At 52.3% G+C, this 26,556-nt stretch overlaps 10 protein-coding genes across 10 annotated transcripts; 6 read left to right on the top strand and 4 right to left on the bottom strand.

The window, feature by feature from the left end:
* Nucleotides 1-112: 112 nt before the first annotated feature.
* Nucleotides 113-1,767, bottom strand: CGCS363_v013962 (putative MFS-type transporter; the record flags this gene model as incomplete). The annotated part of the gene is made up of 5 exons (XM_036645811.1): nucleotides 113-352; nucleotides 406-510; nucleotides 564-1,319; nucleotides 1,383-1,674; nucleotides 1,739-1,767. The coding sequence occupies 5 exons, from the start codon at nucleotides 1,765-1,767 to the stop codon at nucleotides 113-115; spliced, it is 1,422 nt and encodes a 473-aa protein (XP_036488868.1).
* A 1,111-nt stretch (nucleotides 1,768-2,878) lies between these two features.
* ptaR3-1 (Pestheic acid cluster transcriptional regulator 3) lies at nucleotides 2,879-4,529 on the top strand (the record flags this gene model as incomplete). The annotated part of the gene is made up of 4 exons (XM_036645810.1): nucleotides 2,879-3,299; nucleotides 3,364-3,626; nucleotides 3,693-3,910; nucleotides 3,998-4,529. The coding sequence occupies 4 exons, from the start codon at nucleotides 2,879-2,881 to the stop codon at nucleotides 4,527-4,529; spliced, it is 1,434 nt and encodes a 477-aa protein (XP_036488864.1).
* A 131-nt stretch (nucleotides 4,530-4,660) lies between these two features.
* AO-I-2 (Copper amine oxidase 1) lies at nucleotides 4,661-6,953 on the bottom strand (the record flags this gene model as incomplete). Its single annotated transcript, XM_036645809.1, has 5 exons — nucleotides 4,661-4,823; nucleotides 4,882-5,531; nucleotides 5,582-5,776; nucleotides 5,825-6,527; nucleotides 6,607-6,953. 5 exons carry the CDS (start codon nucleotides 6,951-6,953, stop codon nucleotides 4,661-4,663), a joined length of 2,058 nt encoding a protein of 685 aa, XP_036488866.1.
* Nucleotides 6,954-7,344: 391 nt separating this feature from the next.
* On the top strand, nucleotides 7,345-8,307 carry HOP1 (Hsp70-Hsp90 organizing protein 1; the record flags this gene model as incomplete). Its single annotated transcript, XM_036645808.1, has 3 exons — nucleotides 7,345-7,429; nucleotides 7,483-7,861; nucleotides 7,914-8,307. 3 exons carry the CDS (start codon nucleotides 7,345-7,347, stop codon nucleotides 8,305-8,307), a joined length of 858 nt encoding a protein of 285 aa, XP_036488356.1.
* Nucleotides 8,308-8,908: 601 nt separating this feature from the next.
* Nucleotides 8,909-10,857, top strand: CGCS363_v013958 (uncharacterized protein; the record flags this gene model as incomplete). Its single annotated transcript, XM_036645807.1, has 3 exons — nucleotides 8,909-9,762; nucleotides 9,835-10,345; nucleotides 10,513-10,857. 3 exons carry the CDS (start codon nucleotides 8,909-8,911, stop codon nucleotides 10,855-10,857), a joined length of 1,710 nt encoding a protein of 569 aa, XP_036488345.1.
* Nucleotides 10,858-11,252: 395 nt separating this feature from the next.
* Nucleotides 11,253-13,271, bottom strand: mlkA (Myosin light chain kinase A; the record flags this gene model as incomplete). The annotated part of the gene is made up of 3 exons (XM_036645806.1): nucleotides 11,253-12,641; nucleotides 12,693-12,908; nucleotides 12,960-13,271. 3 exons carry the CDS (start codon nucleotides 13,269-13,271, stop codon nucleotides 11,253-11,255), a joined length of 1,917 nt encoding a protein of 638 aa, XP_036488830.1.
* A 1,346-nt stretch (nucleotides 13,272-14,617) lies between these two features.
* On the top strand, nucleotides 14,618-15,898 carry CGCS363_v013956 (uncharacterized protein; the record flags this gene model as incomplete). The annotated part of the gene is made up of 1 exon (XM_036645805.1): nucleotides 14,618-15,898. One exon carries the CDS (start codon nucleotides 14,618-14,620, stop codon nucleotides 15,896-15,898), a length of 1,281 nt encoding a protein of 426 aa, XP_036488829.1.
* Nucleotides 15,899-18,054: 2,156 nt separating this feature from the next.
* CGCS363_v013955 (uncharacterized protein) lies at nucleotides 18,055-18,489 on the top strand (the record flags this gene model as incomplete). The annotated part of the gene is made up of 1 exon (XM_036645804.1): nucleotides 18,055-18,489. One exon carries the CDS (start codon nucleotides 18,055-18,057, stop codon nucleotides 18,487-18,489), a length of 435 nt encoding a protein of 144 aa, XP_036488828.1.
* Nucleotides 18,490-22,921: 4,432 nt separating this feature from the next.
* On the top strand, nucleotides 22,922-24,520 carry rhgB (putative rhamnogalacturonase B; the record flags this gene model as incomplete). The annotated part of the gene is made up of 4 exons (XM_036645803.1): nucleotides 22,922-23,348; nucleotides 23,402-23,420; nucleotides 23,477-23,698; nucleotides 23,851-24,520. The coding sequence occupies 4 exons, from the start codon at nucleotides 22,922-22,924 to the stop codon at nucleotides 24,518-24,520; spliced, it is 1,338 nt and encodes a 445-aa protein (XP_036488827.1).
* Nucleotides 24,521-24,731: 211 nt separating this feature from the next.
* On the bottom strand, nucleotides 24,732-26,393 carry CGCS363_v013953 (uncharacterized protein; the record flags this gene model as incomplete). Its single annotated transcript, XM_036645802.1, has 1 exon — nucleotides 24,732-26,393. One exon carries the CDS (start codon nucleotides 26,391-26,393, stop codon nucleotides 24,732-24,734), a length of 1,662 nt encoding a protein of 553 aa, XP_036488012.1.
* Nucleotides 26,394-26,556: the final 163 nt, after the last annotated feature.

Genomic DNA, 26,556 nt, shown 5'->3' with positions numbered 1-26,556 from the left:
GATGGAAGACAAGGGCCCTGCAGGCTGCGGGTGGATATGCGGGTGTGTGCGGGTGCGAACCGCCCAAGCCCCCAAACATCTTCCTAACCCAACCAGGTAATAAAATTGCACACTAAATCTTCATGCGTTTCTCCACAAGTCGCCAGTACCGGGGCGCGAGGGCCGTTCGAATCCGTTTGCCCCAGATGATCATCGGCACGTACAAGAGTCCAATGACCAAAGCAATCGCCCCGCTGAGGATGTACATGTTACTGAGACCCATGCTCGACATCCAAGGAACGAGAGCAGAGGGAACACCAACGCTGACTGCGTTGCGGATGAAGGCCACGCCCACAAAAGCCTCAGCGGTAAGCTGGGAAACAGGAGTCAGTACCCAGTACGTTTTGACGGTTACGGTGACTTTACCTCTCGGTAGGTGTCGATAAGCAACGTGAAGGTGATGTCTCCGTTGGCGCCCAGACCAAAGGCGAAAAATGCTCCGCCGATACTGGGGTAGATCCAATGCATCCCCTATTCTTGTCAGTTTTCTGTCATTATTATGACCCAGCTAGGACTGAGCTTACCCTGTCTGCTGTAACTCCAAACATAACGATGCCTCCGGCCATGGTGATTACCGGTAGGAAAAGAGGATAAAGTCGCATCTCAGGCTCAAAAAGACCACCGTTTCTCTTCGCCAGGCGAAGGACGGCCCAGTCAGCAAATGGTCCGCCGTAGAGACTGCCAAAGATGTTCCCCACGAACGGCCCAAGTGTCATATACCCCACAGCAGCAGTGTCGAAGTTGTAGGGAGGGGCAGAGAAGACCACTGATACAACAGACATGAACAACACCAGCCAGCAAACCCCTGACGCGAACTGAAGGGCAGTGAAGAGGACATGAGGGAGCGTGATCACATGTAGGGGTAGAATGAAGACGCGCAGAAGGGATTCCGAAGTCGGGGTCACGAGGCGCATGCGTTCGCGATAGGTGTTCATGCGGATAGTCCGGTCAACGTTCGACTGTGTGTAGTTGAGTTCGAGTCCGCTCTTCTCCGTGCTCTTGATCTTGGTTAGACCGTTGTCAATATCCGTGGGCTCTGTTTCGATCTCTTCGCTCTGGCCGACGGTAATCGGCACGTATTTCGTTTCTTCGTAGAGAAAGATGAACATGATGAAGAGAATCGTGAGCGCGATAGAAAGAGCGTAGTATGACCACCGCCATCCTTGAGAAACGGCTTGCACGCCAGCAGCCAGCGGCGTGAGGAAACTACCCGCCATGACGGCGATGAAGTAAAGGCCATTGGCAGAGCCTCGCTGGTGTACGAAAAAGAGGTCGGCAATCTTTAGAACTAATTAGCAAACGTATGCCCCCTTTTCTCTCTTGGCTGCGGTATGCAAGCGTACCGTCATCTGGACTGCGGTCTCGTTGATCGCCCCAGCCAAACCAGTTATAACTGCTGTGACTATCAATTCTGCGTATGAGTGCATCGACGATGTCCACCAAGCGGCAGCGGCCAGAATGGCCGTTGAGACCAAGTATGTAAGTCGCCGGCCGTACTTGATGGTGAAGGGGATGAAGAAGATGCATCCGGTTGCGAGTCCTGCAAGCTGAGCTGACTGTGCGTTGCTGAGTTGGGCAATGCTCACGTCAAGATCGACGGTCATTTGCTGCCAGAAGACGGTCTGGATCGATAGACTATTCTCGTGATTCATGTGTCAGCCTTTCCGCCTAGAAACTTCACCGTCGAAGTAGGACTCACTTGGTGAAAGCAGCGACCGTCACCCCCATGGCCAGGCCATAATTGAGATACTTGCGCCATCTGCTCCAGTTCTGATGCCAGACACACTCATCAGCAAGCCACCTTCCCGAGAGTTCACGTAGGTCTGTACCAAGGGGTCGTTTGGATCCGAAGATGGGACGGGCGAAAGAATGAACGTGGATGAATCTGTGGCTTGTTCATCTGAGTTTGGGTCAACATGAAGCCGATTCGGGCGGTGGGTATGTCTTACGGCTTATTAAGTGGACAGTTCCAGGGGGTAAAGGGGTGGACTGGACACCCGGTGCCGAGGAGTTATCCATAGGAAGCTTTGGTCGGTAGTCAAGAGGTCAAAGAAACACGGTAGCGTAGGTAAATTGAGTGCTAGGATCCAGCCTAACTGTTGATGGTCGCTAGAGATCATCCAAAAGTTCTGGAAATTGAGGCAGACAGCCATTCGATATATCTTGGATTGATATGACCCTGATGTGGTGTCGTTGCAACTACCGACGTTCTGTTCTCCTGTCAACCCAGGAGGACGTCCAGCGATAAGACATGCGTCCAGGTTAACCCTCTTTAGACGTGTTAGACTTTATTGGCGATCATCCGTAGCCTAGCCCCAGTCATCTGTCAAATGATAAGGGCGTACAGGCCCTGCAGGGCCAGAGGTGTAGCGACCCTACTGCATCTAATGCCAGGACTTGGCTGCGTTCCCGCGTGTGTCTACAGTCGCGTTTGGATAGCCGCCGCGTGATAATCAACTTTGATGCCACACCCTTCACTAGCGATTCCCTGCAGGAACTTGTCATGACCCCGTTTCCAAAGCAGCTTCAGCATGACGACCGGGAACTTTATTCGCTTTAGCCTGTCAGTCCCCGCATTTTGTAAAGCTGCAACAGCGTGCTCAGACCCCTGGTTGAGGCGTCTGAGCCATGCCCCTTAGGGCATATATATGCGCCTCGGTTCCTTCTGCCTCTTCGGAGTAGCTTATCTCCTAAAAAGAAACTTGCCCAACACGTCGACCAGACATTCCCCCTCCCGACGGACATCGGGACCAGCCAGCTCGCCGAACAAGATACACGACGCCCACTATCCGCAGGGCCTGTTTCCACTGTCCACTCACAGATCATCGTTCGGGTAAACATGGTTCGCTCCAGGGGAGGCTGCTCCAACTGCAAGCGGCGGAAGAGGAAATGTGACGAGACGCGTCCAGACTGTCGGGCCTGCCAGCGGCGCGGAATCCAGTGCGAAGGCTACAACACAACGCTCAAGTGGACCAACGGAATAGCCTCGCGTGGTCGCTTTGCTGGAGCCGCGATCCCTGATGTCTCTTTCTACAGTTCCAGCTCGGAGCCCAGCAAACTCTCACACTCAGATCATCTGCCGAGCACCGAGGATCCACATTTGCAGGTGGCCAGCGCCCCATCCACCTCCTCTTCTACCTCCCCTCCCGGAGCCGAAGGGATCACGCAGACCGGCTCCGCCTCCGAGTCTGGGGTTGTTTCTCCCTTGGCGCCGTCGCCGGGCGCAAACATTGACCCAAAACGGCAATTGTTCAATAAGTGTAAGTCGTCCTTCCCCAGTTGTCTAGATCCAAGATACGATCCACGGCTGACTTGTGTACCAAGTCCTGAATGCCGGTTTGCATCGCTTGTATACGACAGAAAGTTACATCTGGCTCCAGTCACACTTCCAGGCAATGGCAGAAAAGAGCCAGGCCTTTTTTGTCGTCTGCACCGCCATCCAAGCGTATATGGATGATGGCTTTTCGGTACTGGCGATGGAACATGTCGACCATGCCCTGCAAACATTCCGAGCGGAACTGGAAGGCCGGCATGGCTCTTTGGATGTCTCGACCATGTCGGCGGGCATCCTCGTTTGCACTCTATGCGTAAGTTCTTGCTAAGCTGCGTGATGTACCGCGATTCATGGTCGCGAACTAATTTTGGCTGCATAGTTACTTCAAGCTCGTCCCTTCACCATGTATCTGCAGCTCATGGCGGACCTTTATCATCTTGACACGAAGCTTGACGTCCTAGTGCCGTCTGCCGACCATGACTTCCCCACACGCCATTCCATCGAGGTGTTATCTATCATGGACCTACCAACATCAGTGATAGGAAGGATAAGTCCGAGCATGGGTGTTTGGCGCAACCTGCGGAAGCATCAAGACAAGTGGGAAGGGGGGAGACTCGGGGGCGTAGAGGTGGTCTCGGGGTTGCCGAGGTCATTTCTGGACATTCTAGCTGACATCGAAGATAGTGAGAGACAAGACCTAGAGGCGCGGCTCTGGGCCTGGCCTGGCGAGATAGGCATGCATGCGCAATGCATTCTGTGGGACTGCTGGAGATATTCAGCGGTCCTGGATGTGAGGAGGCGAGGGAGGCGGACAAAACGCGTCGCGGCGGACGCAACGCCGAAGGTACCACCGACACATGACAAATCAACCGATTCAGCGCTATCTCCTTCGACGGAAGTTGTCATGTGCCGCCTTGTTGCGTCCATTTACTCTTTATTTCGAGCAGTTGAGATACCCGCAAATCACCACTTGCTGGTTCACAATGGCCTCATCTATCCGCTAGTTACGGCCAGCGTAGAGGTTCCCTTGTTAGCTGCGCACCCGGAGTGGAAGGAGGTCTTGGACGACGTGAGGGCATCATTCAACAAGAAGGATTCTTTCCATGTCCAGAAGATGATTGACGAAATCCTTGAAGCGGCCTGGAAGGAGGGCTCAGATAGCTTCGATGTTGAGAATGCAGCTCAGACTAGGGGAGTAGAGATTGCGGTCTTCTAGGACCGTATAATGATAATGAATAAAAGCAACGATAATACACGGCAGGCCTCTTTGAGCCAACTTGAGTCTAACTTTGTGCGGGAAGCGCAAGAACCAACTATCATATCCAACATTCATTCCAGTCGCAGCTCTTATCTACAGCACGACGCCCCCGAGTCCTTCCCGTTGACAGATACTGAAGTTGTCTCGCCTGCGTACTTAGATGTCAAATTACGGTTCGAGGGTACATCGAGGGCTGGATTCGACGTAAAGAAGTCTACCGGGTTGATGTGCAGCTGTATGGTTTCGACGGGCCTGCCCACATAAGTATGGTTAGTGGTAAGTTTCCGACAACAAGTTGTTTGGGGCTTACATCACGGGCCAATCCTCAACACGTGGGTTATGAGTGAGCCCAAATACGCTCCAAATGACGATATCATTCTGTAAGACATCATCGCATCGCGCAGCTGCATCTGACACTCCCTCTTCCTCAATTGTGCTCTGCAAGGTGTAGCGACCTCCAGCGTAAAGTTCGTCATCCTTGTACTTCGTCACCCAAAGATGATGATGAGCGAAAAGTGCTCTTTGAGCCTGGCGGCTCCGAGGATCCGCCAAAAGAAGCTGAGTAGGCGGAGGAACGATCTTATAGCCAACTGGTTTTCCGCTGACCGGATTACGCTTGCTCAAATTCTGAATCTTGAACAATCGTGCATTGTGGGGAGCGGCATCAAGACCGACCGATGTTGTGATTGGCGTTTCCTCAACCTTGTACGCATTTCCGTTGGGATTTGTTCTGGTGTCAATCTGGAGTGGGAGCGATTCTTGCTGGACCAGCGTATTCTCATGGCCATCAATAGCCGGGTCAATCCGCACGCAAAAGATGTGCTGGTGATTCTGAGCAAGCACGCCAGGGGATACGATATTTCCCCACGGTGCCGTTTTGCCAGCATCGATGTTGACCGCAGACAAGATGCCGGTCGCTCTTGTTTCAACTGTGATACCTCCAGCTTGGTCGAATTTGTACTGGAAAGAAAAGTCAGCTGCTACTCAAAACCAAGACAACTTGCACTCACGTTGAAAACGTATTCGTAGTTGGCTACGGTTAAAATGAACTGAATGACCAACTCCCGCCGCCGGGTTACGACGGCTCTGTTTGTCCGCCAGTTTGTGTGCTTCCAGCCTATGCCGTTATCCTGCTCATGGAGGCAGATGACGTTAGGCGAGCTGTGAGCTGTACCGTCGGGGCGGTTCAGAACACCATCGAAATACTGTCAAATGTCAGCAGAGAACCACGCATTTTTCACGCAAGAGCTTACCTTGATGACCCCGAGACAGTCGCATCCAAGCTCGAGATTATTCGCACAGTGGCCAATACCCCCATCGCCAAAGTCGAAGGCTTGCTTGCGGTGGAATGGATTGCGAGGATCAGCGTAGGGAACCGTCATATCGCTGATGGATAGTCGGTAGAGCACACTGCGTCCATCATAAAGAACATCATGAATAACGGCGCCCTCTCTGGGGTTGAAGCTGACGCGCATCCTCCATTTCTGCCACTCCACCAGGCTCTCGTCTTCGACACTGAAGCTAGGTCCGTTGGGCTGGAGAACATTGAGCTCTTTCAGATCGTCTCGCATCTTTGTTTCGAGAAGTTCCGGCACGTACTCGGAAGGCTGGCAATGGTCAATAATGCCCTTTCCCCTGGGCTGCGCAACGTAAGGGTCATCCACGCCTCCAGTTGCCAATTCGTCAACCCGGACAACCTCTTGCTTGATCCAATCAACCACAGGGATTAGAGGAAGCGGATAGCTGTAGAAGTTGGCATCTGGGTTGTTCTTCCGTTTGTCAATGGCAAAGACAAGCGCCTGGAAATATCGGCGATTCTCGTCATGAATGTCGAGACCGCCATAGGGCCAAGGTTCGATAACCGCTTCGAACCCCTCGGGAAGTGAAAGGGCCGCAATCTTGGACTGCAGAACTTCAGACGCATTGCAGATTCTGACAGTCTCTTGGAGTTCATGCCTATATTGCAAGCGGGTTAGTAAGGTAAGTTGCCTAAGGGATTGAATGCATCACTAGGTATCCACATGATGGGACATACAATGTGAAGCTCGGGTGAACGTCGGTTTTGACAGTTTTCTCCCATACACGCTCAAGCTTCTCCAGGTCGACGATGGCTTCGATTGATTGAGGCTCCTCTTGGTTGGCCACCACAACGTAGTGCACTGAGGCCAGACGCGGAGGCCTTGGTGTCTCGGGTGTCAGCCTTCCAGCATGTTCAACGTCAAGAAACTTGACAAGATTTGCCTTATCAGGCTCTCGAAGATATATCACCCGGAAGTGAAGAATCGTGTCAGGATGCAAGGCGCGAATGACATTTGCTGCAGAGGCGGTCTCCTCAATACTGAGGGGGGAGAGTGGATGCGCGTAAGATAGTTTCGATGTCATTTTTCAAGAGGAAGACTCGAAAGCTTTTGACTGAACATTGGAAGAATAGAACCATAAAAGTCATTGAAGAAGTTTCCATTTATACTTTCCCAAATATCTAACTTCATCTTCACTTCACATGATGTTCAGATAGATGTCATCCTAGCGAGCGTCAAGTACAGACTGCTAGCCTTTGCCTGAATAGGGCAGGTCGACCCGCCAATCATATCGGGGCATTTGCACCATGGTCTGCCAGGACAGGGGGAAAGCCGGCAATCAAGATCGGGGCTGCATGATTAACCCTGCTAGTGTGCGGCACCCAGCTGGGTCGAGAATTTGGACGAAACCTGCCACGTTGAGCGACGACAGTACCGGAACAGACACAGGACGCGACGCGTGACCACTATCCGAAATGGCGTCTTCCAGTCCACCACTAGAATCCTCGGCGGCCCGAGAGCGCGGGAACGGCTTTTATCGCAAAGGTCAATTCACTGAAGGTTTGTGGCGTCAAGTCCACTGTGTCGACGCCAGTACTGAAGATCTTTCTTAGCAGAAAAAGCGTACAGGGAGGCGGCGGCGCTTGCCCCTGAGGACCCCGCACCATGGTCCAACATCTCTGCCATCAAGTTCGAGCAGGGTGACTACACCAGCTGCTTGCAGAATCTCGAGAAAGCTTTGTCTCTCTCATCATCCGATGCGAAGGACGAGCCAAAGAAGCAGAAACTGTACACTCGAATGGCTAAATGCCACATGCACCTAATGTCCTTTGAGGCTGCGGAAAGCGCAATTAAGAGCCTTGGGGTTGATACCTCAAGCCAGAGTTTGAAAGCTTCCCTCGAGGATCTCAAAGGTCTGAGGGCTTCCGTACAAAATGGCGACAAGCTGCGTACGCAGACTTGTGACCGCGTGGCAAGATACAAAGCCTCTCTGTACGTTCTATCAATGTTTTCAAAGTTCCGCTTATTTACGCTCATTGTCCAGACAAGACATTCCTGAGTACTACGCCGTCGGCCATGATTTCGCAGAGCCTTTGCTCCAGCTTGATGAGCCACTCTGGGAACTTCTTGGACCAAAAGACACGCTGTCATTCCTCCTTTGTGGCAGCGGTGATGCTCGTCATTTATTCGTATCGATAGCCACTATCTTTTTCCAGGACATGATGAATCAGCGGAAAGGGAAAAATAAAGCCTTTGCGCAAGCATACTTTACCATCATCGACATCAACGCCGCTGCTTTGGCAAGGACTCTAATCATGTTCGATATGGGTTTTCGATACGCTGCCATGAAAACACAGAAGATGCCGCGTATTGAGGACAGCGCTCCCCGCAAGGCAAGTAAACTTGTCAAGTTCAATCAATCAATCAATCAATTATGAAGCTATCGCTAGTCAATCAAGTCAAGTTTGAGGCTCAAACTTGATTGATTGCCTTGACTCTTTTAACAGGGGGGGAGGGGGGCTACTAGGGGGGCCTTAAGGGGGGCCTTAGGGGGGGCTTAAGGGGTCCTTAGGGGGGGCTTAAGGGGGGGCTTACCTGGAAAAGTCCGGAAAATCGTTAATCTAGCCCGACTCTCGGCCCCGAAAACCCGGCTCCGGGGCCCCCCTTTTAGCCCCCCTTCCGGCCCCCCTTCCGGGGGCCTCCCCTCCGGGGGCTACCCTCCCGGGCCCTAACCTTCCGGACCCTACCCTCTAGAGCCCTCCCCTCTAGAGCCCTCCCCTCTAGAGCCCTCCCCTCTAGAGCCCTCCCCTCTAGAGCCCTCCCCTCTAGAGCCCTCCCCTCTAGAGCCCTCCCCTCTAGCCCCCTCTAGGGCCCCCCCTCTAGAGCCCTCACCTATATGTGGGGATATTTGCTAATTAATTGCAATTAATTAGCAATCAATCAAGTATAGCATCGCGATGTGGCAATCAAGTCAATTATGGGCCTCAAACTTGATTGATTGCCTTGGGGTGGGCGCTGATTGAGGATGCTCTCACAGTCATGTCTTACATGTTCTCTTCGTCATTCATGCCATCATTCGCTGCCGAGAAGATGCTTGAGCACATTCGAACAGTCATTGATGAGCTGGAGGAGCAAGGCGACGGAGTCGGGTCTGACTTCATGGGCATGTTTTACCTTCCAAGGGAGACACGGATACAAGTTGTCCGCAAGCTCAAACAATGGGCTGAGCCTCTAGGGGAAAGGTACGCCACGAAAAGGCTTCGTCCTCTCATGATGGAAAATCTTGAGATAGAGAAGTTTCGGAGGAGCATGATGTTGAACTTCGATGCTACCAAAGTTCCGTACGAGAACAGAAGTGACCAAGAGTTCAATGAGTTAGGTGTCGTCTTTGGCAGCCAAGTGTTCATCAAAAGACGAGAGCCGGAACTACTGCCACTGCTGGACGCTTTCCGATCTGGACAGCAAAGTTCCAAGGCGGAGCTCCTGAAGTACATTGACACTCACTGGGTTACAAATCCTACAGTTCTTGACATGGATTACCAGCCCCGGCGAGAGCAAGAAATCAGAGCCCCGCAAGGTCTATCGGAAGTGCCTCCGGGCTTTGACTGGAATCCTGCGGAGATGATCAAAAACTTGCGCAGTATCTTGAGCACCGAAAAGGAAGAAGACGTTCTCAAAATTGTGAGCGAATTTTTCGAGCATTTCTCACTTGCCATGATGACCCTTCATAGCCGCATCAAGATTGAGGTGATTGCCGGAGAGATGGCGGACGTATTGGACCGCATTAGGCACGGCAACTTGAAGCATCGCTTGCAGCGACCCAACGATGTTGAAGCAATTGACCCTACCCAGTTTCCCCGGGAGTACGACCGCATTCACATGAGCAATATACCGTGAGTCAAATCGCCTATTTCATACAGCCAATCATCACATCTTACAGATTTTGCTGACCTTGAACCATCTAGCGACTATATTGGCGGGCCTTTGGCTGCTTTTCTCACCGGCGGGCCTCTTCTCCGCCAGGATCGACCTTCCAACCTAAGGTTTAACAACCTCCTCAACCCTCCCATGTTCAAAAGTCACGATCAGTTCCTCGCGGAGTATGTTCTCATGCACGATGCTAAGGAAGTTGAGAGCAATTTTGGTGTCACCCGGGAAAAGAATCCTAACCCTCTTGACGTGGATGAAGCCGCCTTGCAGCAGATGTTCGGGGGCAACAAATTCGCAATTGAGGATTACTTCATCTGGGCCAAGTCCAGCACTAAGACCACTCTCAGCAAGCGATTGATGTCACGATCTGCCCTGGAGCGCTGGTTATATCTTCACTTGCTCAAGATTTGTCTTCCCTACCCTCGGCCGAAATTGTCAGATCGTCCAGTTCACGCGCCTTTGAACTTGACGACGTTCCTGAGGATAGTCGGTCATATGCACGACGTCGGTTACCCGGCGCACTGGTTATCGGGCGTGCTATCCTCTGTATGCGAAGGAAGCATTAGTACAACCGCGCGGGCCCCTCGGGAACTTGTTGTCAGCCCTGAAAATTTGAGCACGTCCTACCCACAGCGCAAGATCTGCCTGAATCCCTGGAGAGCTGAGTTCACGACTTTACTCAGTCTCTGGGTTGGCTTATTTGATTCTTCGAGGCTCAGGGTCGGGTAATGCACTTCGTCCTCGCGATCTTCAACGCAACTGAAGTCGATCCGCGCAACTTTGATCTCCGGGAACTCCTCTCGGACGACGAAGACGGCAACTCATCGGACTCGGCACGCAAGTTCAGGGAGAATTCTGTTCACATTGTGACGGCATTCAGATTCTCGACAGCTACACGCACTGCCACGTTCTGGATGCGCCAAGATGTACTCGACGAGTTTACGAGCACAGATTCTTGGCAAATTTGCATCTGCCGTACGGACAGCTGGGAAGAAGTCAGTAGTCGGGTGTCTGCATCTGAGAGCATGAGCCGTATAGGCACCTGGGAGCGCGAGTAGTGTGGTTCATTGACCTAGTGACCTAGCTAGTCCAGTCCAAACATTAAATTCCTTTTACTCTACTCATTGCTGTGCGGAAACAATGGTTAGACATTTTTCACAGAATCTGAGGTCGACGTCAGTGCCAGGCGGTCCACACTGCAATCTGCTGGACCGACCCATCGCGAGCCCCAACCCCAAAGTGGGACAACCACACATCCCCATCGCGAGGCGAAATGAGCTTCTGAAAGCTGAGGATCGTCACAAGCGATCAGAAGCCTCATTGGCTAAGTGGTATAGCGTCTCACTAGTAATGAGAAGATCGCCTGTTCGATTCAGGTATGAGGCAAGCTTGTTCCTTTTTTGCATTCATTATAAACGTATGAGCTGGGAACCATTCTCCTGATCAATATCCTCTAATCCGACGGCACGAAGCTGAGAATCTCCCGAACAACAACTCTGGGGCCTTTTTGATCCATTAACCCTAACGCGATATACTTCCCTAACGGTGGTGAGACTGCAACTCTAGCCACCATCTCCTCCGGAAATTTCATGCATCCTACCTCGCTCATGCTCCGGGCTCGCCATAGCGTGACTCCTCCTCGGCTGTCGATTGTCGCGATGGTTGCTCCAGACGCGGAGTATGAAGCCGCAGAGGTAGGCACGGAGTGATAGTATTGACGGCGCCAGCATTGGGCGTTGTCCCGCCAAAGATAGATGTAATCCGAGTCACAATGGGCATAATCGGCCCCGTCCGGCGAGACGGCAGTAACAGGCCCAAAGACTGGGTACTTGATCATCTCCTCTCCCCGAGTATACCCGGTACCAGTGATGGCTGGTTCTAGCGGTATGACATGCACAGCTCTGTCGAGTGCCAGCACAATGTTCTTATCGTCCGTGGTGAAAGCCATAGATCGGACGGTAAAGTTGCCTGTCCGCCAAGTACCAGCTGTTGGCAAAGCAGATCCCTTCAGTCTCCAAATAACGAAGTTGCCGGTATGTGCGGTTGCCACACAATGCCCGTCATGTGAGTACAAGACAAAGCAATCACCGGCTGGCATCTTGCCAAATGGCCCCCTCTCTTCAAGCAGCTTCAACTTCTTCGCATCGAATCGACTGAGGCGACCACTATCCTCCAGCACCATGATGAATTTATCGTCGGGAGATATTGCTGCGCTCGCAAATGTTCGATCCGAAGCTTCGTAACTTTTGATTACGCTTCCGCTGTTGGACTCGATCAAGTACAGTTTCTCGGGAGAAACTACGAGAAGACGCTCTCCGTCACGGGAGAAAGTAACCGACGGCGCTTCCAGTCCACGGCAGCGGATTTGACTGGATATTCGTGAGTAGGACGTTGAGTAGTGATTTATCATGCGAGACCAAATGTGGTCGAGGGACTGTTCGGCGTCGGGACGGAGCTTCGGATGAGAGCACATGAGGTCTTGAACTAGGGAGACACATGGGGACGATACCCCTTGGCCTTGGAGCCTCTCGTTGGGGAATGATCGACCATCATTGGAGTATTCGCGAAGTGCTTCGAGGTCCTCGCCGAAAGAGTGTGCGCATGTCAGCATGAAGTGGAGTGTTTCCCCGGCCGCCCACATGTCACCCTTTTGAGCTGCGATGTCGGGCGCAAGATCATCAGTCATACCAGAAAGACCGAGGATCTCGGGCGCCATAAAGCCGATTGTGTCGCCGGCGGCCAAAGACATGCTGATGGTACGTTTGGGTCGCTTGCTAATTCCAAAGTCGCCAATCTTTATCCACCACTCGTTCCCGGGAGGTTGAGTTCGAATGAGAAGATTCTAGAACTAGTCAACCTACTGATGACGAGGAGAAAACTGTGTCAGGCTTACCGATGGTTTCAGCCCGCGATGCGCCAGATTATGTTGATGTATATATGCTAGCCCGCGGAACACCTGTCGAATGACGAGCCTCGCCTGGGGTTCCGGTATGGGCCCTTGATCCATTAGATGCGAATGCAGATTTCCATGCGGAAGGAACTCCATGGCCACAAACACCTTGGACGGCGTCTGGTACCAACCCAGTGTCTTTACAAAGTATGCCTCGTACTGAATTGTAGGCGGTCAGCTTTGCTGCAATAGACATGGAATAGTGATTACCTGGGGCTGAGAGAGGATGGTGAGTCCCTTCAGCTCATTCATGATGTCCACATCAATGTCCTTCTTGGTCCTTGGTCGCGGGATTTCCTTGACTGCTCTCAGTTGGCCGAATGACGGTCCCACAATGCACTTCTCTCGGAAAACCAAGCCAACACCGCCGCTTCCCAGATACGATTCACTCTTCCAGTGCTCTTCCTTCCCCGGTCCATTGTCGGCGCCAGCATGGATAACGGTCTCGTCAGGCCCGATCCTCACGGCTAGCTCGGCACTCTGGACGAGCTGCACAGTGTCGTCGGCGATCATCGCGTTCATATTGCCGTTGCGCGCTGAGGCTGTCGAGCGATACAGGTAGGAACATCAAGGCGCCTTTCAAGACGGAAACATTGAACACATGATGCCGCCGTTTGTGGTTCCAGCCGCTTGGGAGACGTGTGAAGGAAAGAGATCGAAAAGAGCGAGGAGCGCGTGAGAAAGTCGGGCATTAGAGTTCATGACGTGTGGCAGTGAGAATGAGAGTTCTGCGGAATCGCACTGTCCATAAACGTAGCGACATAAAAATGCGGTGTTGTGAGGATATCAGGTGACAGTGTGCATTTGCCTTGGTGCTCGGACAGACACACTCGCAAGGATCTTTCAGTTGAAGCCTCAACAACGAGAAGGCAGTTGTTGCAAGTTTGTCATCATTCGCGAGCTTATGTCCCCCTCTGAAACTTTTCTATTTTTGTAGATCGAAACTCATGATCATCGGTAGCACACCCTTTCGGCGACGAGATCTGGTGTTGGTGGTGATGGGCCTCACAATGCTGTTGTTATCTTCTTATCCGGAACGGATTGGAAATCAAGGCGGTAAAATGGAAATTGCCCGATATACCGCTGTACACAGTGAGAAAACAACAATTAGAGTACATTGGCAGGCCACAAGGTGGCAGCTACATGGATCGTGAACCGTTGCGTCGCTGCCTGCTGCCACCGGTGATGTCTGCGGCGCAGAATGTGGACCCGACCGAACCAACAAAAACATACCACGCGCTGTTTTGTTTTTCATGACGGTGAGGTCTCCCTTTCTCTTCCTTTCTCTCTCTCCCTCTCTATCTTCCTCTCTATCTTCCTCAGATATTTGGTATTCAGCCGGTCGCCATCAGTCTATTTCCATGATGTCAAACTTGCACCCACTCCCAAATGAGATACATCGCCTCATCTTCTCATGGCTACCTCAGCGAGATCTCTTGACGTGCCGTCAGCTCAACAAGAAAATCGGAGACATCGCGACAACCTTCGCATTTCGCCATGTTGCACTCAAGGCGTGCCGCGATTGCACAGTGTTTGCGAAGATTGCTAGATCGACACATCTGCGTACAGTGGTCCGAGAGCTCACTCTTGACTCCTGGGTTGGGCCGTCGTTCAAATACAACATCAACGAAGAATTCCCGATGCCCCAAGACTTTCTTGCCGCCCTATCATTTGTCGGAATGCTTGCAAATGTCAAGACGGTCAATATCCGTTTTAACGAAAATGTCGGCAATGGCGACTCACCTTTCTACGGAATTGAAGAGACTTGCGACTTTCGTTTTTGGGTTCTTGACACTGTCATGCGGTGCCTCGCAGGCACGTGGGATGCGAACCGTCAAGAACGTAGGATGAACAGGGTGCACTCAAGGATGCACGAAGACCAATCATCTGAATGGGAGACATCTCTAGGTCTTAAGTTAAGCGACGAAGATGAGCAGCTCCTTCAGCCAATTCACGTTAACACGATCACCGTGTCTAACCTCCAAGACTTTAATGACAAACGACTGACGGAGTCTGCTGCATTCAAGTCAGTCATTTCGTCCCCAGACCTACGGGACCTGAAACTGTTCATCGCCCACGAGAATGAAGAAGCCTCCCCAGAGAACAACATTTACTTTCCTGAGAGATACGACATTGACTGCCTTCCACGCACGTGGCTTTCCCCGGAACTATCAAAACATCTCAGGACTCTTTCTCTCTACTGCAAGGATTATTGGGGCTGGTGCCCTCGGCTAGACCTTCGAGCCGTGAACCCCGGATCTGGGCCTGATTTTGGATTTCCTGCTCTAAGGGTCCTAGCACTCGGAAACTATGTTCTCAGCCACGAATGGCAGATCGATTGGATTGCTTCTCTTGGCCGACAGAACGATAGCGGAGGGCTTGAGGAGCTATATCTCGATGACTGCATCATACTGTTTCAAGCTGATATTGCTGCGCCACTCGAGACAGGTACGACAGTCATTGGCACAGACAGCGATGGCAACTCGATGGAGATTTCCAACGACAACTACCCAAGCAAGGAATGGTTTGTAAACAAGGGCGCTGGAGCCTGGAACGATATTACTGTTCAATTCGACGTTCGATGGCATGCTGTGTTCTCACGTTGGAAGGACACCATGCAAGGCCTGAAGATTCTCAAAGTGGGTTCAGGTTCATGGAACGGAGAGCATAACGACGCCATTTACAACGCGGAATTTTGGCACCAGAACACGAACAATAACGCGAGCGAAGTGGATACTGCCTTGTCGAAGTACAGGAGGGAGCGTTCCAAGTTCAGACAAGAACTTCAAGACCAGGTCTTTCTGAACTTCGCCTCTCCAGGACCGCACCAGAAGGTTGTTGGGACTCGTGAGCCGCAAGTGAGGTACAAAAACGGTGTTGGACTTGACCAAGTAGGACAGAAGTTCCTTCGATACTACAAGTATGACATGGGAATGGGCCCGACTCAGTGGTCGGAGGAGGACGAGGAGGGAGAGCAGCAGAAGAATGGAGGGCTTTGGGACATGGGAACAACTGAACAGGATTGGAATGCACTGCTGGAACTCCTGAACACTGTCGAGGCGAGGCGTCTCGGACTGCCTCTTCAAGAGTTGCACGGTCGAGATTTGCAGTCTGCACTCAGAGAGAACGAAAGACTTCTCGTGCTGTAGTATTACTCCGTAGCTTTCTCAGTCAAAATCAACCCCACCCTAAAGAAAAAAAAAATCACAATGTGCTCCACTTCCCAGGGAATCGGTCTTCACGATGCGTCTTGCGATTGGCGCCACCAACTAGAGTCCCGCAACCTCGAACTGCTTCCAATCAGCCACGACTCAAGTCGCCCAGATCGTCTAGTTGGTTAGGATGATACGTTGTGGTCTCCATCACTCAGCGATACCGTGTTGACGGCGGTTCGAATCCGCCTCTGGGCAGCTCAAGTAAGCTCATGGCCTGGCAATTCCTTTTTTTCTTTTTTCGCGCCCCGCATCACATATCTCACGCTTAAGAGATTAAGTATCGTTTTACTCTTAGGTGAGACTCAACCAACCACTAGTCTATCCTCCAAACGATGGGAGGTTAGACAAGATCATTTCATCGCCTTATCTTCTGACGAAACTCTTCCCTGCAGGGTCAACATGACATCAATAATGGGCTGATTTGTTTTCCCATTTTAGATCGTTTGTAAGAAAGCGGTGACTGAGTAATTGCAACATTCAATTCACACGGAGCGCAGGGGGTAAAGCCAATGCAACTTGCTCCTGAAGTACGAATTCGGGTGTTCGACTCTGCGACGGGTTGAAGTGTCGGAAATGTAAATCCGTTTCCTAATTGAAGATGGTGGCAATTAGTAGCGGCCACTTGACAATTACGGAAAGTCGTTGTAACGTTTAACTACGCCCTGACGGAAGCAAGCGGTGTCACTTGTCTGCGAGACACCGCTAGCATTGAAGCCCTACTTTAAATCCAGGATTTGCATTTACTATCGCAGGTGCCCAGGCAGCAGCACTGCCAAAATGTCAACACTTGACGATCCATTCATGTTGCTCTCGTTGAATCGCAAAAACAGCCTGATCATCACCTTTTGAGTATGCATGTAGGATGAACTTGACCCATCTACGGCCGCTTCCTTCTCGTGTTCGTCGACAAGGCTCTCACCAGTCTCAGAAGGGAGGAGCAACACCTGGCCTTAATGGATCCTCCTGTCTGATTGCATCTTAGTGTTGTCTAGTTCATGCATGCAGCTTGCAGGTCCCGTCAATTTCCTCGCTGATCAGGGCAGCTTGCTTCATAGCGCGTGGCGATACATAGCGAACCCAGGTGCCGAGCAACTCAAGGGAGAAAATGCAGGTCCAGTGCGTCGCGTTCAGCCGCCCGTCGGTGAATCCCACGGGTCACCGCTACCCCGCGATTCCGGCTGGGCGCTCTTCGGGCGCCGGCAGCACCCAGAGGAAAGCATCGGCTCGGCTCAGCCGGTCGCTAAACATAGCATTCTAGAAGAAACGCTAGGAAGAATCAATCGAAATACAGGCAGATCAGCGGAGGCGGCACAGTAAGGCGATTATGGTCGGAGGGATCGGGGCCCCGGAAGAAGATTAGTACGTGGAGTCGTGTTGTTACGGTTAATTGGCCCCGGCAGTTAGCGCTCGTATTAATCTCGGGGTCTCATCACGGTACGTCATGCGCCTGGAGTTGATGTCCACCTGCCCCAGAAATTGAATGCATGCGACCTTGAATACGAGAATCAGTCCTGGGTTGCCAGTTGTGCTGTCCTAGCATCACTAGCCACCATTCAACAAAACGGGCTTTGGTGGCTGGATAACCTGGCTTCTAGGCGATGGGCTGGACCCGGTTGAGCCACTTTCGCTGTCAGAATGAACTCAATACGTAATTAAGCGAGGTTCGTGGACACCCGGAGTAACTTCCAAGTTCCTGATCGCATAGTCGCCTACCCTCAAGGTCATGTCACTTTGGCATTGTTGTCATAATGGAATGACGGCACGAAGGAAGCGGTGACTGGGTGGCTAAGCGGCCGAATGCTCCACGGTTTCTCGGTTCCCAGAATGCGACCCCGAACACGATGGCAACGTCACTTTACGAATCGTTCGAGTCTCTCGGCAGAGCGTTCACGTTGTCAGGCACCTTCACGTGCAGTCCTCCAAAGGGCACACCCCTTGACATCCAGAGCAATACTTAAAGACCAGAGATTCCTCCCCAGAAGCAACTATTTGGATCATCACTCCAACAGGACAATCACTACCACCTTAATTACCAATTCACAACCTTAATACTACTTTTACTCAACTCTCTACAACCCCCAACTTCCAAAATGCAGATCACCAACATCTTCCTCTCTGCCCTGGCTGCTGCCGCCGTCTCCGCTTCCCCCGTCGAGAAGCGTGACTCCAAGTCCATGATGGCCGCCGTTCCCGAGTGGACCATTGAGAAGTTCACTCGCTCTTGCAACGCCGAGGACACCTCTTGCAACTACAGCTTCTCCATCAACACCCACACGGCGGACGCCACTGCCTGCGCCTTCACCACCACCGGTTCTCCCGCCAGCAGAGCTGCCTCCAACGCCAAGTGCGGCGCCTACACCGTTACCTCTGGCTGGAGCGGCCAATTCGGCCCCGATGCCGGTTTCACCACCTTCTCGGTCACCGACCAGAAGCTCATCGTCTGGCCCGCCTACACCGACAAGCAGCTTGTCAACGGCCAGGCTGTCAACCCCGACCAGAGCTACGCTCCCCAGAACCTCCCTTAAATAGGTGAACTTGCTACGGTGGAGAAGGATCAGAGGAGGAAAAATACCATCTCGACAAGAGATTGAAAGTCATGAGATGATGCAAAATACATATTAGTATAATGTAATGACAGAATGCACAAGAAGTTCTAAGATATCGACCTGGCTTTGTGACATCCCGATGCAGACGTTTTGCTGTTCCAATAAGGAACGTCGTCCATCAGATCAATCGTCCGAAATGTTAATCAAGCCTTGTCATCTGACAGACGGTCTCAGAGGAAACATAGATAAGGTTTTTCAGCTGATGTCAACTTGAAACTCGTTAATCTTGTTTTGCGGGGATAGCTCGCGCACTTCGTGCCCGACGTCCGCGACTGGTCGAGAGTTCACAAATTACAACGTCCCATGTATTAAACGGTCTGGCAGGTCGCAACAACTACAGGGGGACTTGCAGCCATCATTCTGTAATTTAATATGTACACTGGGTTGGAGTACCACGTGAGAGAAGTTGTACTACTTCTTCAATCACAACATGGGAGGCTACCCTTATTGGACCACCGTTATTCGGAAACCTCACAAGGTCTACATGTAGGCCAAGGCGAAAGTCTATCATAGCATCCCTATGCTCTTCATACCAAGGATGTAGTAACTAGTCTGTCCAATGAGTTTGCGCCTGGTCAGAAAACAGAAACTCCCATACAAAAGTGGAAATTTGCTCAAGGCATAAGTCGGTCTAATGAAGTTGGCAAAGTTCGATCTGGCGAATTTGGGGAGTCTAACAACTCAATGCGGTTGTGAAAAACAGTCTACATAGAATACAAGGCCGTCAAAATGTAAAGGAATGTGGTTGTATTATGTGTAGCCAAAACGCCGTGAAAATAAATCCCTAAAAGACGCCAAAATGCTGATCTAACCCTCTGATACAATGCAATCTATACCATCATCTAACAAACTACCGCCTGTACCACAACTCCTGGATCATTTATATGCTTAGTTGGAAGGGCAGTAACCAATGGTGCAGGCGTCAGCCTTGCAGCATCCACGGAAGCCATTGCTGCAAGATTGGAAGAAGCCAGTTCCAGGGGCACACACAGTCGGGTCGGTGTTCTTGGGCTCAGCGTGCCACTCGTGGTTAGCCTCAGGCGTAGGAGTAGGCGAAGCCTTGGGAGCAATCGTAACGGTCTCGAAGCTCTTGACGTCCGGGCAGTAGCCAATGGTGCAGGCATCCTGCTTGCAACATCCGCGGAAGCCGTTGCTGCAGGACTGAAAGAAGCCAGTGCCAGGGGCGCAGACGGTCTCGTCCCGCTTTACGGTAGGCTCGCGGACCTTCAGGTCAGGGCAGTAGCCAATGGTGCAAGCATCGGCCTTGCAGCATCCACGGAAGCCATTCGAGCAAGACTGGAAGAAGCCAGTGCCAGGCTTGCAAACAGTCGGATCGGAGACGGTCTCGGGCTGCCAGTGAGCCTTGTGTTCGGGAACGGGGGTCGCCGTAACAATAGCGGTCTTGGATGAGGTGACGGTCACATTGGGGCAGTACCCAATGGTGCAAGCATCGGCTTTGCAGCAGCCCCTGAAGCCATTGCTGCAGGATTGGAAGAAACCGGTGCCCGGAGCGCAGACGGTAGGATCAGTGTTTGACTCGGTAGGAGATGCCGTAGTGATACCGACGATGCCGGCGAAGACGGTAAAGAAGATGGAGGAATGCATGGTGAGGATGATAGGATGGATAGTAGATCAAGCAGGGTTCGACTAGTTAAGTTTGTGAAGAGAATGATCGGATGTTTGTACGAGTTTCTTAAAGAGATAGATCCACAAAGGAAATAAGGAAATCACAAAGGAGAAGAGAAAAGGAAATTTGGTGAGGTTGTTGAGTTGTCCTGAGTAGCTGAATTGATGATGAGAAGAGAAGATAGGATCATGATGGAGAAGACGCGCCCAATTTATAAACCTCATTCTGGAATGAGGACGTAGGATTCCATAATCGGGAACTATTCTCCGCATATTTCCAGATCCGACTACGTGGAGGTAGGTCACACTGCGGACCGCAAGCAATGTTGAGGAGACAGCACACTTGTCTGTGGTGGGCTATGGCTGTGAGGCCTTCTATTCCAGGGCTGTGATCTAGTGTAAGCCAACATACTTCAAGGACCTGTGTTCGACCGCGGAAACTACACTTCCCCCGGCCGGGACTCATAATGCCGGCATCCTCCGTGGAGGCTGATGAACAGCCGTACACATTGTGTGTCGGCAGTAGGCTAATAATGGGGTTGCTGCGTGACCTGCATACTCTGTTGTCTCTCTCAGTCGTTCCCTCCGGAATAGACGAGAAGGATCCAATGGGAAGCTTGGAAACTCGCCCAAAGCTGTATGCAAGGCGTTGCAGCTCTGATCAAACAGGCGCGATAAGCGTAGCTGGGCTGAGCTGCAGGTTCTGGCTGAGTTTCTGGGGCTGAGACGCGGGAAGGACTGGTATAGAGCCTTGGTAACCAGACTGCATTAGGTCTACAGGAAGAACTCGAGCGCCTCGGAGGCGGCGGCGCAGTCTCGCTGTCAGACGCCACAGACTGGAGGAGTACCCGGGCTCCGATTCCGAGCCTCGTGGCTGGTCGCCTGCCGGAAGCTGCAGTGGAAGGGTGGTAAGCTTATTCTTGGCAACAAGAATTTTGAGGGGAGTTGCAGGTTATCGAGACTTTAGTGGTAGGCCACTTAAAGGCTATGTGTGGTCAGATGGCGAAGAAGCGTGGTGGAGGCTTATTCGATGTCCGTGATTTCTGCAAAAGCCAATTGGGGCTATCGTGCGTTGTTTATGGTCCCTTAGCTATATAGCGAACCCTGTGTATTCTCGAAATAGCCTTCATTGATTCTCAAAACGAGACTGCTATCGCAGGATGCAAGCTGAATGCAGCCGACGAGCAATATGAAAACGAGCCGTGAGGCCCTCATTTCTCCCGTCTCTGATGCTTCAACCGCAGAGTGGGCTGTGCGACGCGCTCGTACCAGGCATAAATCAAAAGGTACTGGAGCGTGCACAATATTAATAAGTTGGTTATCAGCTCCGACACGTTGCAGCGTCGTACGAGTACAACATGTTTGCGTGTCGTTCTGTGGTCATCGGCCACTACGAGTCAGCGCCGATGGGGACCAGACTTTAATTTCACTGATAATCTTCAACTACGAGGCCTCGTGGGGGGGTTTGCTCCAGCACTCCGTAAAAGGGTTCCACGATGGAGTCGCACACATTAGAAAAATGGTTGCGCGATAAACGGAGAATTTTCCCCGATTCCTGAGGGTCCATCAACCACCGATCCTGGATCTTGATCTGTCCGAAATGCATCCCCCTTCCGCCTGAACCAACGGGTCCTCGCCGTGACGGCGCGGTGCTTGGCGACGGTCCCGGGAGGACGGCAGCTAGAAGCTTGTCTCGTCCGGAAGCAGAAGGCCGCCGTAAAGTGCGTGTGTTTGATGCTACCATATCGCAATTTAATCGAGGAGCTAGACTGCCGTCAGGGTTAGGCTGCCGGCAGTGGGATGCCGTTCTTTTGTTGGGACATGACGCCGGTCAGATAATCTGCTTGAACCGGTCGGCATCGTCTTCAATGCCGTGATCTCCAAATAGTCGGGGTGTCGCTGGGCAGATGGACAGACAAGAAATTGAAAATGGCGACGTGATCTCCTCTTTAATCTTTCCGTGGCCGATGACTTCGACAGTGTGTGCCAAACAAATGGGATTTTGTTTGACCAAGACGGGACGAACTGCAACAATGACGCGGCTCATCGGCATCGTTTCTTTTCGTTTCACCACTCTTCCCCAGCAGGCCCCTGCAAACTCTCCAACAAGTTGTTAGTGGAAAGATTGAACTCGCGAATTACAAGGCGTGCTGCTGAGTAGGGATGCTGATGTTAAGTCACCTGGCAGGCAACACCCCTGACAGGGGAGCCGGGATGAGGAGAATCGTCTGGTGGCCAGGCTCCGATAGCGCCACTCATTACTTTATTCCATACCTGTAGCCCCCGTTTGGGACGGCATTTGGGCAGGCGAGCGCGCAGCATGCCCACTGTCTGTGTTGTTGGTTTAATTAACACGGCGCTAGAATCCCGGCTGTAGACCAGTTTGTGCCATTTGTGGTCAGCCTGCGAGTTTCAACACCGCTCTCCGTACAATTTCCCACAAGCGATGGTCGGATCGTGGGGACTGTGGGCGGAAATGGGACGCGGCGCTGGTTCTGGAAAAGAATGCCCGAGCTAAGATCGGTGGTCTGTTGGACGGCTTGGGTTGGAGGAGGGGAAAAGGAGGAAGCGGAAGGAGATGCAATTCCATATTTATCATCCCGAAGAGTCCCTCTCGTACTCTGAAGGCAACTGTCGCCTGTTTTGCTGTTCTTGTCACTCCCTTTCCCATTCCGTGTCTCTCATTTTTTGACTGTTAGTCGTTCATTCGTTCACAAAATCCAACATGAAGTTCGCTTCCCTTTCACTCCTTGCGCTGGGCGCTATTCTCCCGGGCTGGGCCGCCGCCGAGCTCTCCGGTACCGTCGGGCCATCCACCACGCGTGAAGCCAAGGCGGCCAAGAAGACATGCAACATCACCAGCTACGGTGCCAAGACCGGTGCCACTGGTGACATCGGCGCCGCCCTTAAGGCTGCCTGGGATGCCTGCAAGACTGGCGGAGAGATCCTGATTCCGTCCGGAGAATGGGGCATGAGCACTTGGCAGACGCTCTCTGGCGGTTCTGGTGTCTCGATCAACCTCGAGGGTACCATCTACCGCACCGGCACTGCTGGTGGCCACATGATCATTGTTCAGAAGTCCACCGATGTTGAGTTCTACAGCGGCAACTCCAAGGGTGCCATGCAGGGCTATGGATACGAATTCCACAAGCGTAAGTTGTCAGCATTCTACATTCACGTAGTCGCGAAGCTAACAAAGATGCAGAGGGCAAGGGTGTCTATGGGTGAGACCAATGATTCTACAACATGCGTTCGTGCAATTCTAACCACGATTTTGCAGACCCCGTCTCCTGCGCTTCGTTTCCGTCACCAACTTCAGCGTGCATGACATTGCTCTCGTTGACTCGCCCGCTTTCCACATCATCTTGGACACCTGCACGAACGGCGAGGTCTACAACATGATCATCCGCGGAGGAAACGAGGGTGGCCTTGACGGTCTCGACTTGATGGCCTGCACCAACGTCCACGTTCACGATGTCGAGGTTACCAACAAGGACGAGTGGTAAGTTCACTTTTCTTCTCCGTGAGACCGGTTTGGCTGAACCCAGCCACTGTCTCGCGGTGCCTGTCGCATTTGCCAGACGGGACCGGAAGCCGGGCTCTAGGCTCCGTGACCGTTCCCCTTGGGCAGAATTTTGGCTAACAAGTCTTCAGCGTCACTGTCAAGAACAAGTCCAGCCACATTCTTATCGAGGACATCTTCTGCAACTGGTCTGGTGGCTGTGCTATCGGCTCCCTCGGCGCCGACACCGCCATCTCCGACATCACCTACCGCAACATCTACACCGTCAACTCCAACCAGATGATGATGATCAAGAACAACGGCGGTGATGGTGTCTTCCAGAACTCTCGCTTCGAGAACTTCATCGGTCACGGCAACGCCTACTCCCTCAAGATCGACTCTGCCTGGGCCGGACAGAGCAAGGTCTCGGGTAGCGGTGTCGAGTACAAGAACCTGACCTTCTCCAATTGGAAGGGTACTGCTGCCAACGGTGCTTCTCGCGGCCCCGTTGTCGTTCTTTGCGCTGCTGCCGTCCCCTGCGAGAACATCGACGTCTCCAGCATCAACATCTGGACCGATGCTGGCTCGTCCATTGTCGACAAGTGCGAGAACGCCTTCGGCTCTGGACACTGCCTGCGCACCGGCTCCGGCACCTACACCAGCACCGCTACCACCAAGACTGTTGCCAACTACGAGGCCACCACTATGCCTGGCCAGATCACTGCCGGTCTTGGTCTCTCGACCTCCATCGACATCCCTGCTCTGCCCACCACCTTCTTCCCTGGCCAGAAGCCCAAGACCGCGCTGCTGGGCTCTGCCTGAGCGGACCTGTCGCCAGAACAGACACCAGTCACACTGCTCACCTGTTGAGCTGATCATATTTTCCTGTACATACTTTATTGGAAAAGCCAAGCTGCACATATCATTCGGGAAATGATCATAATGTTCTCCGCAGATCTATAGTCTATGATTGATTTGTCGTTCCCCGTCCCGTGATGATTCATCAACAGCCTCAGGTAGCTTCGCTAGGTGTCTATTGGCTGACTTGAGACTGAATCCAGCTATCGTCCAAGCCACCCATCGTAACCGTCTTCGTCCCCTTCACCCCCACGAACTCTTTCAGCTTCCCTCTTAGCAAGTAGGTAGGGGTACAACTCCAGGCATGGCAGAAACTGTTATTTCTGACATCGCCATAAGGACTCGCCTTTGGGTCTGCCGGGTTGTAACACTCCCAAAACGTATCAGCGCCAGCCTTGACCATTCCTCCCCAATAACCTGTCATGACCTCAATACACTTATCATAACATCCCACGGTTGCAAGAGCATCGCATACGTGATGCCATAGATAGGGTGTGAGAGGCTTGAGAGCTTCAGGATGAGAAAGGGTATTGAGCAGCGCAGTCTGCGCCACATCCTTTGGGAAGGCCTCGGCCAGGACCAGCCATGATGCTGAGGCATAGCTCACTTGACCCTTGGGGCCAGATACGAAGACGTTTTCTGGTGAAAGAAAAGCCTTCGCTGCTTCGGTCATTTGGGCCACGAGATCCGCAAAAGGGGCTTCCTTGCCGAGGACCTTGGCCAGAGCATTCGCCGCCTTGAGGCAGTACAGGAGGACGCCATGCTCGCCCGCGCTATGTTCCAAGCCGGGTTGCCAATCGAGGAACTTCCATCCCTCACCCTTCGTTTCATCAAAGGCATGAGTTTCAGGGTCCAGGTGTGATATCGCTCGTTTGACGCATCCAAGCACGGTCGGCCAGAGGTCTTGGCCGGCAGCGGTGTCACCCGATGCCACCACATAGTCGTTGACAATGGCCGCAAAGAGAGCGTCGTAGTCGACGATGTAATCAGATGAAGGCGTCAGTTGCGGCTGCTCAAAGATGCATGCAGGCACCGAGTCATCTTCGCGAACCACGGCCGCAAACTGGAAGATGCAGCGCTTGACGAGGTTGAAGTCTTTAAAAGTGCTGTAGTTTGCGAGAGCTTGTAACCGAAGGTCTCCGCTCCATAGTCGGCGATCGCGACGAGGGCCATCTTCGAAGACTGTCTGCATGCAGTCTCTCAAGGTTGAGATGCTGACATGGTCGATATTCCGGAGAAGCTCATCACCAAACTCCAGCGCCTCCAGTGGATGCATCTGGCTGATGGCGCTCACACACTCGCACTTGATATCCGAAAAGACAACCTTGAACAGTGGTGATGTGTCGATGACTTCAACTCGGAGAAATCGAAAGGAGTAGCGGCGGCGCAATGTCACTAGCTCAGGGCACATGTCGATGTTGATGACCTCGTCCGGGAGCCAGCTGGTACTGATCCAAGTCTTGACGTTGTCCATGCCCAAGGTCACGTCAAACGGAGACTCGCCAAAGGTAAGGCGCAACCTGCAAGGTGCGTCCATGTGCGATCCTCGGGACTCGAGACGAAACGATATGTATCCCACCATGTGGACGCCGAAGTCGAGAATGAATTCATCTCCCTTTCCCCAAGTCTTGGACGGAAGCTGATCGACAGTGCATTCCGCCGGCGCAGCACGAACACCAAAGTACTGGCTGTCGTCTTTGTCAAACTTGATAACTTGCTGAGGTGTGCGCGCCCATCTGTGCAATTCTGGGCAGAGGTCGTTGGCGACCTTTTCGAAGTCCCGGTTCCATCTCGTCGGGAGAACGCTCGCGACCATGCCCTCGGGTGCATCAGACATGATGGTCTGAGGTTGAATGTTGTACTATTTTAGCTTGACAGGAATGGCGTGCTGGAGGTCCTGGTTCGGTTGACAAGCCCGTCGGTGTGGTCTGGAATTACAGCTGAAAGCATGGGTTGAAGCTGGTTAATGTTGTTTTGGACACGCCACGATCACAAACAGC

The sequence above is a fragment of the Colletotrichum siamense genome, assembly GCF_013390195.1.
Source record: "Colletotrichum siamense strain Cg363 chromosome Unknown KSG_Cg363_contig10, whole genome shotgun sequence".
Lineage (NCBI taxonomy): Eukaryota > Fungi > Ascomycota > Sordariomycetes > Glomerellales > Glomerellaceae > Colletotrichum > Colletotrichum siamense.
This window is presented reverse-complemented; position numbering and strand designations above follow the sequence as displayed.